Here is a 15,184-nt window from a genome sequence, read left to right as displayed (position 1 = left end):
ATTTAAAACCGAGATGTGGAGGAATTTCTTTTGCCAGAAAGTGGTGAATGTCTGGAATTTGTTACCACAGGGAGCTATAGAGGCCAAGTAGTTGGATGTATTTAAGGCAGAGATTGATAGGTATCAGAATAGTCAGGGGAGAAGGCGAGGAAGTGGGGCTGAGTGGGAGAATGGATCAGTTCATGATGGAATTGCAAAGTGCTCTCGATGGGCCAAATAGCCTGCTTCTGTTCTTGTACCTTATATCTTCTGGTGTGGTAGCTGCAAAGCATCAGAGGATCATCAAAATGGCCAAGTGTATCATTGGGATCTCCCTTTCCTCTATTGATTATATTTACTGGTAGCGTTGTCTAAACAGGGCTCAAGACCCTTTCCATCCAGTGCATAGTATCTTCAACCCACTACCATCATGAGGAAGGTAGAGGAGTTTTAAAATCAGGATCATAAGATCACACAATACAAGAGTGGAAGTAGACCAATTAAATATTCAGCTGATCATTATCATTCAGTCCCACTCCCCAGCCTTCTTCCATAACCCTTGATGCCTCGACTAATCAAATACCTGTCAATTTCTATCTTAAATACACCCAACGACCTCGCATCCACTGCCATCTGTGGCAACAAATTCCACAGACTCACACTCCTCTGGTTAAAGAAATTTCTTCACATTTCGATTTTAAATTTACACCCTTTTATCCTGAAATTGTAGCCATGGGAAACAACTTTGTCACATCTACTCTGTCCAGGCCTTTCAGCATTTGAAATGTCTCTATGAGGCACCCCCTCATCCTTCTGTACTCCAAAGAATACAGTCCAAGAGGTGACAAACATTTTTCATGTGCTAACCCTTTCATTTCTGGTACCCCTGATTCATTCTGAACAATTTCCAAAATAAGGCACCCAAAACTGTACACAGTACTCCGAGTGAGGCCTAACTAGCACCCATGAATCGCATCATTATATCCCTGCTCTTGTAAGCTATTGCTATAGAAATAAATGCCAACATAACATTCACTTTCTTCACCACTGACTCAACCTAGAGGTTAACCTTTAGGGCAGTGGTTTTCAAACATTTACTTTCCACTCACGTACCACTTTAAGTAATCCCTATGTCATAAGTGCCCTGTGATTAGTCAGGGATTATTTAAAGTGGTAGGTGAGTAGGGGAAAATGGTTGGGAACCATGCTCCAGATCCAATTGTTACTAAAGTATTTGAGAAAAATTGTCATCGGCTCATTTCCTTTGGAGTTATGAAACAATGTGCATAACAAGTCAATTAGGTATGATTAAAACAGTGCTTTTCAAACTTTTCTTCCAACTCACATACCATCTTAAGTAATCCCTTACTAATCACAGAGCGCTTATGGCAAAGGAATTACTTAAGGTGGTATGTGAGTAGGAAAAAAAATTGAAAACCACTACTTTAGTGTATCCTCCACGAGGACTCCCAAGTCCCTTTGGACCTCTGAATTTTGAATTTACTCCCCATCCAAATAGTAGTATGCTTGTCTATTTCTTGTACCAAAGTGTCTTAGTGTACACTTCCCAACATCGTATTTCATCTGGTATCTCGTTACCTCATCTATCTATCTGCAGCCTTTGTGTGTCCTCAGCACCACCTATTTTGGTATCATCCGTAAATTTAGCCACAAAGCTATCTATTCCATTATCCAAATCATTTATATATATAATGTAAAAAGAAGCAGCCCCGACACTATCCACTGGCAACCAACCTGAATAGGATCCCCTTATTCCCACTCTCTGTTTCCTGCCTATTAACCAATGTTCTACCCCTGTAATTCCATCTGCTCTCATCTTGTTAAGCAGCCTCACATTTGGCACCTTGTCGAAGGCTTTTTGAAAGTCCAAGTACACAACATACACTGCTTCTCCCTTGTCTATCTGGTTTGTTATCTCCTCAATAAATTGTAGTAGGTTTGTCAGGCATGATCTTCCTTTAAGGAAACCATGCTGACTTGGACCGATCTTGTGATCCGTAACCTCATCTTTGACAATTAATTCCAACATCTTCCCAACCGCTGATGTCAAACTAGTAGTTCTATAGTTTCCTTTCTGCTGCCTCCTTCCATTCTTAAACAGTAGAGAGACATTCTCTGGAACTATGCCAGAATCCATTGATTCCAGGAATATCATTACCAATGCCTCCACAATCTCTTCACCAGACTCCTTCAGAACTTCAGGTCTATATATATTTTGTTTTTGATTATTTATGTTACTGTGTACACCATAGTCTGAAGAGACCCTATTTCATCAAGTTGTACATTTACAATCAGATTATAATAAACTTGGACCGATTGAAAGCAAAACTCACATGAATAAATAATCTCTGCATTAAGATCAAATGCATCTATTAATATCTAATTTACTACACATGTGGAACATCCACTAGTACATAAAACTGCAAGTCCTATAACACCATCCTCATTCTAATATCTTAAAACTTCTCTCCCACTAAACTAATATTCTTATTCCCCTATCCCCATCAATAGTCAGACTGCCCCTATTAGATGTCTGCAGACAATAAAGGATATACTCTGCATTAGTCCTTGTGGGGTAGCACAGGTAATGTGGCTCAAGCTTCTTTACGATTTTAAAAGTTTTTCATTTTTAGACATACATCACAGTAACAAGTCCTTCAGGCCCACTGCCTGCACTGCCCAAATACCCCAATTAACTTACAACCCCTGTACATTTTTGGAGAGTGGGAGGAAACCAAAGCACCTGGAGGAAATCCACACAGACACGGGGCCAATTTACAAACTCCTTACAGGCAGCACCATATTCAAACCGGGTCGCTGACACTGCAATAACGTTGCGCTAACAGCTACACTAACCGTGCTGCCCTCATATGACCTAATTAATCTATTAAACTGTACACCTTTGAAATGTCAGGAGGAAACTAGAGGGCCTGGAGAAAACCCATGCTGTCATTGGGAGAACAAAGATTCCTTACAGACAGCAGTGGATTTGAACCAAGGCCCTGATGCTGTAATAGCGTGGTGCTGACACATACGCTAACTGAGCCACCTACGCACCTCATTTCTTTCATCTCCCTTTGATCATTCGCTCAGGCAACATTGGAAGTATATTTCTGCTTCTACGTGGCCAGCTCATTGCAGTTTCTATGTTTTCTTGCTGTTAGCAATGACTGTTTCCTAAAATTAGATGAAATCATGTTTTGCACATGTTCATTTGATATGTTGTCAAAGACTTGCAAACACATCATACTTTTGGCTTTGAGGTTCTATATTCTGTTGCCATCCATGCCTTTTGCAGAGTCTGATTTTGGTGTCACCTTGGCTTTTCCACACGGAGATGAGTTTGGTCAGAGTTCCAGTTATCACTGCCACCAACTCCCATCCAGCAGAAGTGAGCACACAATTCACAACAAAGGCACTGTAAAGATTTTCAGGGCCCAAGCTTATCCAATCTATCAAAGGTCCACAAGGATGCACAAGCCATTCAGTCCAGAATCTATTATTGCATTTCATCTAAAATTGCCATTATTTCCCTGTAAACCATTCTCTCTCACATGCCCATTAAATAACTTTCCAGCACATCTGCGATGCACAGAAGAAAACGGGAGCGTCAGCGAGAAACTCTTGCAGTAACATGGAGCACATGCAAACTCGACACAGTATCTGAGAACAGGAATAAACCCAGGTCGTCCGAGCTGTGGAGCAACAGCACTAACTGCTGTTCCATTATCCCACCCAAAAAAAGCAAAGCATTGTATATACTGGAAATCTGAAAGGAAAAAGGAAAATTAAATGAATACATGGCAGGTTGGGAAGCATCTTCAGAGAGACAAAAAACAGAGTTAATGATGTCCAAGGCATTAACTACTGTTTTTCTCTTTCCGCAGAGGATGTGATTAAGGTGGATGTTGCCTGGTTTGAGTTACAAAGAGAGATTGGATCAGCTTAGTCTGTTTTCTCTGGAGCAAAGAGACAGAAATGTTTCTAAAACTCAAGGGCCCTGGCATAAAGTGAGAGGATCTTTAGCACACAATTGCAATTATGAATGAGCTGCCAGTAGAGGTAATGAAGGCAGGAGCAGTAACAAAATTTAAGAACCATCTGGACAGGCACTTAAATGAACAAAGCATGGAGCAATATATAAATAACATGGTAAGCAAGATGGCATGACAATCAATGTAGACACAATGAGATGAGGGGCCTGACTCCATGTTGTACAATCTTATTTTGCCTGAATGACTCAATATTTTTAATTGCAGCTATATAGAAACTACCAGTCAGTACCCAATGCCAGAATGAGGATCTGAAGGAAATGCCTGGACACCTTTTCCTTTTTCAAACTAATGGAGTCAAAATTACTCCCTGGAAATAAAAGGCAATTTTTCCTGCAAAATCACCTCTGCTCCAGCAAGAGAACAAAAAGCATCATTTGTATCTGCTCTTGGGTCACATCACAAGATGCAAGATAAGTGTGGGAATGGAGAAAGTTGACCCAACTTCTGGCTCAAAACATCAGTGGCTCCTTCCCCCAAGCCTTAGCCAGCTTTGCTTCGGATGGGTGTCAACGTGATCCAATTCTATTATACATTGAAAGAGGAGGCATCAGTTAAATCCATGCACAGAATTCCCAGTCACACTGCGAGGATGACTTTGAACTTAGAGGGCTGTGGAAATAGAAATGGCAGTAAAGCAAATCTGAAAATCATCACAAGAATTAGATTAATTCCAAGATATCTTCACAGAACGAGTTTGTCAACTGAAATACACCAAGAATAGTGGCAAGAAAAGATCTGAAGTCTCCAGCTTTACTACTGATTTCCTTGGTTGGTCACACTGCTGCTGCTGTACAGTGCTATTCCCACATGCAAAATCAAGTTGATCAAGAGGTATGCAGATGAGCTGAGCCAGGGCTGAGACATGCCACATTACAAGTTGAAAATTGGCAAGGATAGAAGGACAGAAGCTTGGATCGGGAATGTCAGTTTTCATGCTGCAAATAACCTTCTCATTTTCTACGCAAAAATCACAGTGGATGGGATCAATGGATTAGTAATGAATAAAAACAAGAAAAAAACAACCTAGGGGGTAAAATGGCATTAGTTGATGCCTTGGATCAAAGCCTTGCATCAGGACTGACAGGGAAGGGGCAAGATTTGCAATACACAGCAGTATGAGGAAGGGGTGGGACAGAGGCTGGTAGGTGATAGATGGACCAGCTTTGTTTGAGGGGGGGGGAGAAGGGGAGGAAATGGGGGATGGGGGGAGGGTGCAGATCATGGTAAAGGTGTACAAGGGGGAAACCCAAATAGATAGGCAAACTGAAATTCGAAAATTAAATGTTCATACTGTTAGATTCAAAGCTACGCAAGGGAGTAGGAGGTCATTCTTCCAATCTGTGTTTGGACTTAGTGTGGCAATGGAGAATACCAAGGACAGGCAAGTTAATGTCAGAATGGGAAGAGTCGAAATGACTTGCAACTGCAAACAGAAGCTCAAGATGGCCATTATGGCAGAGCACAGGTCCAAATACCTTGCCTGATTTCTCCACCGTGAAAACCATTTACTCAAAAGAGCTGTTTAGATCACTGCACAGTGGTGAGGGAGGAGCTTAAGGAACAAGTGTTATACACCTCATACAATTAAAGGAGAAAGTCCCAGGGGACCACGAGGGTATGTGTAAACCAGGAATGACCCTGCAGGTCATTTCAATTCTGTGCCCACGGTCTTTTTCATTGCTGCAGTGAAGTTAACCATAAATTGAAAGAACATTCAATGTCACTTGGTAGTTTATAACCCAATGCACAAACTTATGAATATCGAATTTTCCAATTTCAAGTAACCCTAACCATCAGTGTTCCTCTTCCACATACAATCATCTGTCCACCTAGGTTTTATTTTTTTGGTTACAGCTAATATCTCTTTCAACATCAATAAGATGAAGAAGACTACTGAATTCAGGAGAGAGGGCAGAGAACGCACTCCTGTCGACATTAATGGTGCTGAAATCAAAAGAATCGATCACCTCAACATTTTGGGAATAAACGTCTCCAATGACCAAACCTAGGGCAGATATGTTGACGCTAAGGACAAGGAAATGCACAGCTTCTAATTTCTCAGAAGACTCAGGAAGTTTGGCATGTGCCCCTCGCCCCTCAACATTCTCTCAGGGTACACCAGCAATAACATACTTGCTGGATACATCACAGCCTGGTATAGGGGCTGCTTTCCTCAATATCAGAAGAAGCTTTAGATCAGAAGGAAGTGAATGCAGCTCAAAAAGACAACACAAACTCCCCCCTCCCACCTGTTCCCTACCCATGGACCAGCTACATCTCCTGCTGCCTGAAAAAGGCAGCTAACATACTGAAGAGCCACCGCACCCCAGTATTTTCCCTCCTCCCATCAGATGAAGGCGCAAGAGTGTGAAAGCACAGTTTCTTCCCTGCAGCCATAGTAGTGTTATCATGCTGCCTTGCTTGGTACTAATCTTCCTTTTCATTGCAACCCTAAGCTCTGTCATTGTGCCCTATTCACAGCTACATGAATAATATAAATAACCTGCTAGTTGTTCGCAGAATAAATTAGATATTTTGGAACAAATGATCTTAAATTGAAATTTTTCTCAGTTGTTCAATATTATGCAATAGGACAAGCTCTCCCCTCGTTCTTTCCCCCTCCCACCCGCACCCATTGCAGCTTGGTCTGTGAAATCCCAGGCTGCTTGGCAAGAGGAACTGAACTAACTAAATGAACACAAACAAAAGAAAAAAATAAACATTAAGAATTGCTGTCAGCACCAAGAACCCTGCATGGCTGGATCACTCGCCAGTATCCTATTACAAGAAAATGTCAGAGGACAAACGGTCAGGGTCAAAAAGTCATCGAGCTGCATGCAGGACAGCAAAGAAACGAAAGGTCAACAGGGCCCATCATAAACATAAAAACACATCCAAAATTAAAAACCACCCCACTCTCATTCATTTGAATACTCAGCAATTTCGAAGCCAGTGTCCCTTAATTTAATAATACCATCTGCAATATTTATAATTGGGTTTAAATCCCACACCTCCCCCCCCCCGCCTCGGAACATGAAAAATCGCGATCTCCATGTAAATAAAAGGAACCACCCTGAGAGTTTAGGGACATGGGTGTCAGCAGTGTCGCTTCCAACCCCACCACCCCAACCCCCCCATCGCCCCCCCACCCCCATCGCCCCCCCACCCCCATCGCCCCCCCACCCCCATCGCCCCCCCACCCCCATCGCCCCCCCACCCCCATCGCCCCCCCACCCCCATCGCCCCCCCACCTTCATCGCCCCCCCACCCCACCTTCATCGCCCCCCCCCACCCCACCTTCATCGCTCCCCCCGGCCCCATCGCCCACCCCCCCGGGCCGGCCCTCCGTGTCACCGCCCGCGCTGTTTACCCCGTTGGCCGCCGACATCTGGATGATAAGCTGGATGACATGAGTGTTGTAGTATCGGCCGTCGCCCCCGACCACCAGCACAGCGTCCTGTCGCCGGGCCGGCTCCACGGCCGCCGACACGATGCTCTGGAGGAAATTCTCCGCATAGTTCGCCTTGGACTCGAACACGCAGACCCGCTTCCTCAGGCCGCTGGTGCCCGGTTTCTGGTCGTCGAAGGCGCTGGTCTTCACCGTCAGAATCCTGCTCATGTCTCGCGTTCCCTGCCCCCCGCCCCCCAGCAAATTTCGCTGCAGTTGGCCTACTCCTCGACCCCCGACTCTCCAGCCCGCTCACTCCTCGCCCTTGCCGACGCTTTGGCTTTTGACAGCTCGCTGCTCCTCCCAGGCTGCCGAGCCGCGCAACACGTACGCCACGCCGCCCCTGGCCGGCTGGCACGGGATCTCCGCAGCCTCATCCACTCCACTGTCAAGGGGCGTGCAACGAAACTCCCCCCCCCCCACCCCCCCTGGAAGGGGTCACCTTCTTGTCTGTGCCACCCACCTGCGACGTCTGCAGCTATTCGACCGGCTGTGTGTGTCAGAAAACAAAATCTTCATTTTCCCACGTTGTCGCCCCTGCACCCATTTGAGTGCAGACGTTCCGAGTTCTCTGCCGCCTTCCAAACTTGCCTTTTCATTGGGCTGAGAGGTCGCAGTCCAGGTTAATTCTAAGAGGATTTGAGGGTGGTCTTGCTCCAACCCGGTGGGGCCCTTGACAAGACCACAAATGCAATATTGTGTTCAGGACTGGTCCCCTTCCCAAATATAGGATATATTTGCCATTGAGAGAGTTTGCCATATTGATTTGTTTTCTTGTCCGAGGAATTGTTAAGCCTATACTCTCTCATGAGAGGAAATCTTATTTAAACTCACCACATTCTTAAAGGATTTGACCAGTTAGATGCACAGCTGATGTTTCATCTGGCAGGGGTGTCCAGAAGCAGGGACCGTTATCTCAAAATAAGGCCTAGGGCTTGGAGGACAGGCAATGTCTCTGCGATGACCCTTTGGAAATCTGTGCGCAAGGGAGGCCCAGATGTGGATTAGAGTTAAAGCAGAAATCAGTGAATTTTTAGATATTAATGGAATCAGTACACGTGGGGTGAATGCAGGCAAGTCGTCCTGAGGGAAAAGATCAGTTGGAGTCTTACCAAATGATGGTGCAGACACAACCCTTGCTTCCATTTCTTCTGCACAAAAGAGAAAAGGAAGTGAATCTCTATTTATTTTTAAAATAAAAATGCTTAAATTACTCAGCTGGTCAGGCAGTATTTTCAAGAGATAAAGAGTTAAAGTTGAATTGGAACTGAGAAAAATTATAATCAAACAATTTGGATTGTAGAAGGGGGAAGAGTGGACGGAATGGTGAGAATGTTTATCTTGGGGGGGAGACAAAGGGAGATTGAATGACCAAAAGGTGAAGATGCTGATTGAGATACCATAGTAAAGGCTTGCTAGTGATCACAGATTTACAGAATGGGTACAATGCAGCTCTGTGAAAAAGAATTCCAGCTGGTCTCCTCCACACCTTATTTTTTTTCAAGTGTGCACACAATTCTCCAGCTCCGGATGAAACAGCGTTAAAAGATTCTTCATGATTTCATTACTCTTGTGGTCTCTGCCTCCATTTACAAAACCCTGGATCCAGTCTGCCTTTTATTCGCTTTCTCCAGCTGCTCTGTCACTTTCCAAGAGGCATGCACATATTGTGTCCTCCATAATGTTTGAGACAAACACTTTTTTTTCCTTTATTCTCCCCTGTGCTCCACAGTTTTAAATTTGGAATCAAACAATTCCTATGTGATTAAAGTGCACATTCCAGATTTTAATCAAGGGTATTTGTGTACATTTTGGTCTGACTATGTACAAATCACAGCAATTTTTATACAGAGTCACCTTATTTCAGGGCACCATAATATCTGTCCAAGAGGCCTATTTTCAGAATTGTGCAGACTCTTTTAAATACATATTGGTGAACTGTAATCTGGCCAACTTGTTTCTATGTCTAACTAGTGCAATGTAGCCTCTGTATTTCTGTACATGGACAGTTCTCATTGTATTACATCCTCCCAGTTCATTTTCATGAAAGAGTTCTGGAAGATTTGTGAAGATCACTTGCTTTGTGTCCCCTACACAAAGAAAAGGGGAGTTTTGATTGCCACTTGTCTGAAAAGTACATTTCTTTGAAAGCACCTCAAGAAAGATTTTGTGAGTTTACAACAGTCTGTCACCTCAGTCTCTCCCACCTACTCCGTGATTACTTCTTTGATCAATTTAAGTGTCTTTGTGTCAACACTAGATTTCTGAGACTGGACTTTGAACTGACATTCCAGAATTGGGCCTGAAGTGTAATGGTTTGTGGTATTTCAACACACATATTCACACATATTTGTGTATAGTTGGGGTTATGTTTAGATAAGCTGTTATATTGTTGGTAATTAATAAATTAAAATATTATTTTAAATATAACACTGTCTTGGATAATTTCTATTGTTGCTGTCTGAGTACATTACAAATTGGGTGATCATCCAGAATCACACCAAATTGGGAGCTGGGTGAACAATTAATTTACAATTTCATTGATTAGAATTTTTGAGCCAATTTCAAAGGCTTGTGTGTGGAATACGCACAATGAGTTGTTTAGGCAAAGGACATTAAGAAGTTTGTGGGATCGCCCACCTTTGCAGCTTTGCAGGGGCAGAAACAAGTGAGTTGTTGTCTATGGCACAAAGGTTGGAACTTGCGGTTGTAAAAAATTGATGAGAAAGGCAGAGATCCAGAAAGTTACAGAAGACTGTTATGTAATAAAAGGGAAAGTTGGAGAGTAAAACAATTTCTCCAGAGTGAATTCAAAGTAGAAAAAATTGAGTTGGAAAAACTTAGATTAGAGTTTAAGAGAGAAAAACTTAGAATGGGGAAAGCAGAGAGACAAAGGTGATTTGAGGAGGAGGAGGCCAAGAAACAAAAGTGGTTTGAGCTAGAATTAGAAAAACCTAGAAGGGAGAAAGCCGAGAGGCAAAGACAGTTTGAGGAAGAAATGGAAACTTGGCAGGAATCTGCTAAATTAGTAGATGAGTATGCTTTAATGCACAGGGTTAACTTTGTGCCAAATGAAGTCTTTCAGAGGGTTAAATTTGTGCCAAATAAAACCTTCCGGGGGGGGGGGGGTAATGTGGAATATCCACGTAAGTTAGAAAAAAAAGAGAAATAACCTTGCAGAGTGTAAAGTTGTCCCAGTGGTGAGGTTGACTGCCAAGCCAGTTATTGATGAAACCAAGATAGATTCTGAGATATGTGCAGTGACATGAGCTATGTCTAAAAAGAAGCTTTCCAATGCAGACAGTTTGGACAAGAGTTCTGGTGTTAAGCCTGAGAATAAGGTTTTGTCATTGTCCTGAAAAGCTTTTATAGTGTGGCAGAACAGAGATCCTGATCTTGTTGAGGTGAGAGATAAGGCTCTCTCTGAGAAGGAAATTAAGAAAGTGCCAGTTGGATATTATTTTAAGGAATGCGTGTTAATGAGGAAGTAGAAACCACTTGATATTCCTGCCAATGAAGAATGGAGAGTTGTTCACCAGGTTGTAGTTCCTAAAGCCTTTAGGGACAAAATTATAACCTTGGCCCATAGCACACCCTTGGGTTGTATTCTAGGTATAAAGAAAACTATATGTAAGATTATGAAACAATTTTATTGGCCTAGTGTAAGAAAAAAATGCTGTGCCATTTTGCCAGGAATGTCACATTTGTCAAGTTGTGCGGAAACTTAATCAGGGTCTCCCAGTGGCTCCTTTTAAACCTATTCCTGCTTTTGGCAAAGTATCCCTTTGCTCTTGTATGCAGTGAGAGAGTGTATGCAAGAATCATTAGGTTTTAGCATTTTTGAGTTGGTGTTTGGACATTAAGTTGGAGGAACTTTAGTGTTATGAAGTAATAATGGGTTAATGAAGATGTGCAGTTAAATTTGTTGGATTATGTCTCAAAACCTAAAGATCATCTGCAGAAAGTCTGTGAATTAACCTGAGAGAATTGTAAAATGGCTTAAGATAAAATAAAAGTCTGGTATGATTTTTTTTTTAAAAGCTATGGTGAGAACTTTTAAACCATCTGATAAAGTGTTAATCCTTATCCTAGCAAATTTCAAGTCCCTTAGGGCAAAATTTTCAGCACGTATGAAATAGAGTCGAAGGTGAATGAAGTTAACTATGTAATTAAAACACCTAAAACCTAAAAAAGAATATTAGCGGGATGGTCACCTTTATCTATTACGATAATTGGATGCATCAATTTAGTCAAAATGAATATTTTACATAAATGTTTATATCTTTTTCAATCCTAAATCCTTCTTTGATTCACTGGATTCGATTATCTCATCGTATATATAGCAAGGAAAATAACCCCATATAAATAAGGCTCATCTCCAAAAGACTAAAACGAATGGGGGATTATCACTACCAAACTTTAGTAGAAACTTTAGATTCGACTATTCGGTGGCCAATATAAGTAATTTACTCTTATTGTTATATTTCGATAAGTTAGCTGACCTCCCTTCATGGATAGAAATGGAATTGAATTTTTCTAAAAATACATCTATGTTGGCTATTTTAGGTTCATTATTGGTTCATTTTTGTTTCTTTTAATTGACTAAGAACCCAATAATGAGGCATAGATTGAGGATATGGACATAATTTAGGAAATGTTTAGTTATCACAGTCTTTCTCTTGTCAATCCTATTGTAACTAATCATCTTTTCCAACCCTCCTTGCTAGATTCAGGTTTTAAAGAATGGTATAAATTAGGACTTTAAAAGCTTTTAAAGATCTTTTTACTTGAGATAATTTTGCTTCTTTTGAACAACTAACAGCAAAATTTAATCTTTCTAATTGATGCTTTTTTAGATATTTACAAATGAGGTATTCTGTTCATTCCAAACTTTCTGATTTTCCTTCAATTTCTGAAGTGAATATTCTTGATATATTTTTTGATTTGAAATTTTCCAATGAAGGATTACTATCAAATATTTATAATAATTTAATAGATTTAAGAATGGCCTCAATGGCCAAGATTATGAACAATTGGGAGCATGATTTGAATAGAGCATTCTCGGATGAGGATTTGGACACAACTCTTAATTAAATCATTCTATCTTCACTTTGTGCACAACATTGTTCCAATTTAAGGTGGTGTATAGAATACATAAGTCTAAAGATAAATAATCCCATTTTTATCCTGATATGGATAAATTATGCGATAAGTGTAAAATGTTTTAAGCTTCATTGATTCAAATATTTTTGGAGTCTCCAAAGTTAGAATATTTTTGGAAAGATATTTTCCAAACTTTATCAATAATTCTTAAGACTAAATTAGAACCATGCCCTTTGATTTCTTTATTTAGTTTTTCTCTAGAAGAGGATATATCTCTGTCCTCAACCCAGAAGAAAACCCTAGCTTTTTCTTCTTTGAAAGCTAGATGAGCAATTTTGATGAAGTGGAAAGATAACGTTTCACCCATTCACATTCAATAGTTACATGATGTCATATCTTATTTAAGTTTAGAAAAAAAGTAGATATAATATTAAAGACGCTGTAGTGCGTAGAATGACTCAAAGACTTGTAGATTCAAACCAAGGCTTTTATTACCAAAAGAGTGGAGCATAGTATCAAGATCAACCAGTCCAGTCTAACCTGCATCTGGTTAGGTGCAGCACTTTATGACCTGGCCAGTAGGTGTGGCTACGGCTCTCAGCCAGTCATTATCACTATATACAAATATATACAGAGGTGATGGGATCTCCTATTATCACAGATACAAAGTCAGAATTTGATAAGATTAAATCTGAGGACTTAAGTGGTGTGAATGCTCTGGGGATTTCCTGTCTGGTGTGTAGGGGCTGTTATTCGATTTATATTTACAATATATTGTAGCATGCGCACTACGCAAAGTGTGGAGTCAGAACAACACACACACACACACACACACACACACACACAGACACACAGACACACACACACACACACAGACACACAGACACACACACACACACACAGAGTCGAGGTTGAAGACTGATTTATTGCTCTGCCAGGTCTGTTTATATTCACTCCCTGCCTCTGATGACAGGAATGACATCATCACAATGCCGGCCGCTGACTGGCCAGTGTTCCTGCCATTGACCACTGTTTCCCGCTCTACGGGAGGTCATGTGGGTCGACAGCTGTTAGTCACTGCATTCGCTGGCCATTTTGTGAGCTGAGTCGTTCTCGGTTCGCGGGCCGCTACACAACTTCCCCTCCCCCACCCCAGAACCAGCAATCAGAGTGTCCATTGCTGCTTTGGGCAGGTATTACAGGGGCTGAGTCTCAACTGGCTGGTTAATGTCTATATGGGCCGGTCTAATGCACACATTGACCCATTGTGCCTGACAACTCTGTATGGCCCATTGTATGGCCGTTGGAGGGGTTCCCAGTGTGCTCCCCTTCACATAAAAACATATACACAGGTGTGCAAGTCCTCAGGGACAAAAGATTTGGGCTGGCCATGCGGCAGGGACTGTGAAGTGGCTATGGTACCCAGTCTTTCTTCAGCTGTTTCAGTGCCACCGTGGGGGTTTCCGGATCCTTGGCGGCAGCTAAGAACTCTCCTGAGATTACCAAAGGTGTGCTATAGACCATTTCTGTTATGGAGGGATTAAAGTCCTTTTTCAGTGAGGTGCATATCCCCAGAAGGACCCAAGGCAGTTCATCTGCCCATTTGGGCCCCTTGAGCCAGGCCATTAGGGCTGCCTTTAAGTGTCTGTGGAACCAGTCCACCAACCCATTTGCCAGTGGGTGATATGCAATGGTATGGTGGAGTTGGGTTCCCAGCAATTTGGCTAGCACCACCCAGAGCCCCAAGGTAAACTGAGCACCCCTGTCAGAGGTGAAATGTTCCGGGACTCCGAACCTGGACACCCAGGTATTGATTAGTGCCCTGGCACAGGTCTCCATGGTTGTGTCAGCCATTGGGACTGCCTCTGGCCACCTCATGGAGGAGGTATACCATAGTGAGGAGGTGTCTTGCCCTACGGAAAACTGATAGCGGCCCCACGGTGTCGACATGGACATGGCTGAACTTAAGCCACGCTGGCTCAGAAGTCTGGGGAGGTTCTTTAGTATGACTTTGCACCTTGGACACCTGGCAGAGCATGCAGGGTTTTGGCCCATTGACTGACCTGCTTGCGGAGTCTGTGCCAGATGAACCTGCTGGCCACCATTTTTACCATGGTTCTGATTGCCGGATGTGCCAAGTTCTGCACCGTGTTGAAGACTTGCCATCTCCATGCTGCCAGCATGATGGGCGCGGTTTTCACAGGAGCGTCTGGTTGCCAGAGGCGATGATGACATTCTCCAGCCACAGCCCGGAAAGCACCATCCTGTACACCCAGATCTCAGGGTCATCGTGCTGTGCCCTGGCTAGGGCTGAATAGTCTTTGCCCTGGATGGAGTCAGCAGCGGGACGGGAGAGTGTATCGGCCACCACTATGCTCTTGCCGGTGATGTGTTGGATGACTGTGGTGAATTTGGACATTTAGGAAAGGTGCCTCTGCTGCCTGGTGGACCATGGGTCAGACACTTTGTGGAAGGCGAAAGTCAGTGAAGACCTTGAATTGTCTGCCTTCCAGAAAGTATCAGAAATGCCTGACTGCCAGGTAGAGTGTCAGTAGCTCCCAGTCAAAGGTGCTGTATT

At 42.7% G+C, this 15,184-nt stretch overlaps 1 protein-coding gene across 1 annotated transcript in view; it reads right to left on the bottom strand.

Moving 5' to 3' along the window:
- Nucleotides 1-7,854, bottom strand: part of pgm1 (phosphoglucomutase 1) — an 88,788-nt gene extending 80,934 nt beyond the window's left edge. The window contains exon 1 of the mRNA XM_069938325.1: nt 7,426-7,854. Coding sequence (XP_069794426.1) covers nt 7,426-7,674 — 249 coding nt within the window. The 5' untranslated portion in view covers nt 7,675-7,854. The remainder of the gene's footprint in view (nt 1-7,425) is intronic.
- Nucleotides 7,855-15,184: the final 7,330 nt, after the last annotated feature.

Source organism: Narcine bancroftii, chromosome 5 (genome assembly GCF_036971445.1).
Source record: "Narcine bancroftii isolate sNarBan1 chromosome 5, sNarBan1.hap1, whole genome shotgun sequence".
NCBI lineage: Eukaryota > Metazoa > Chordata > Chondrichthyes > Torpediniformes > Narcinidae > Narcine > Narcine bancroftii.
The sequence above is the reverse complement of the archived record's forward strand: the minus strand, read 5'-3'. Positions and strand labels throughout refer to the sequence as shown.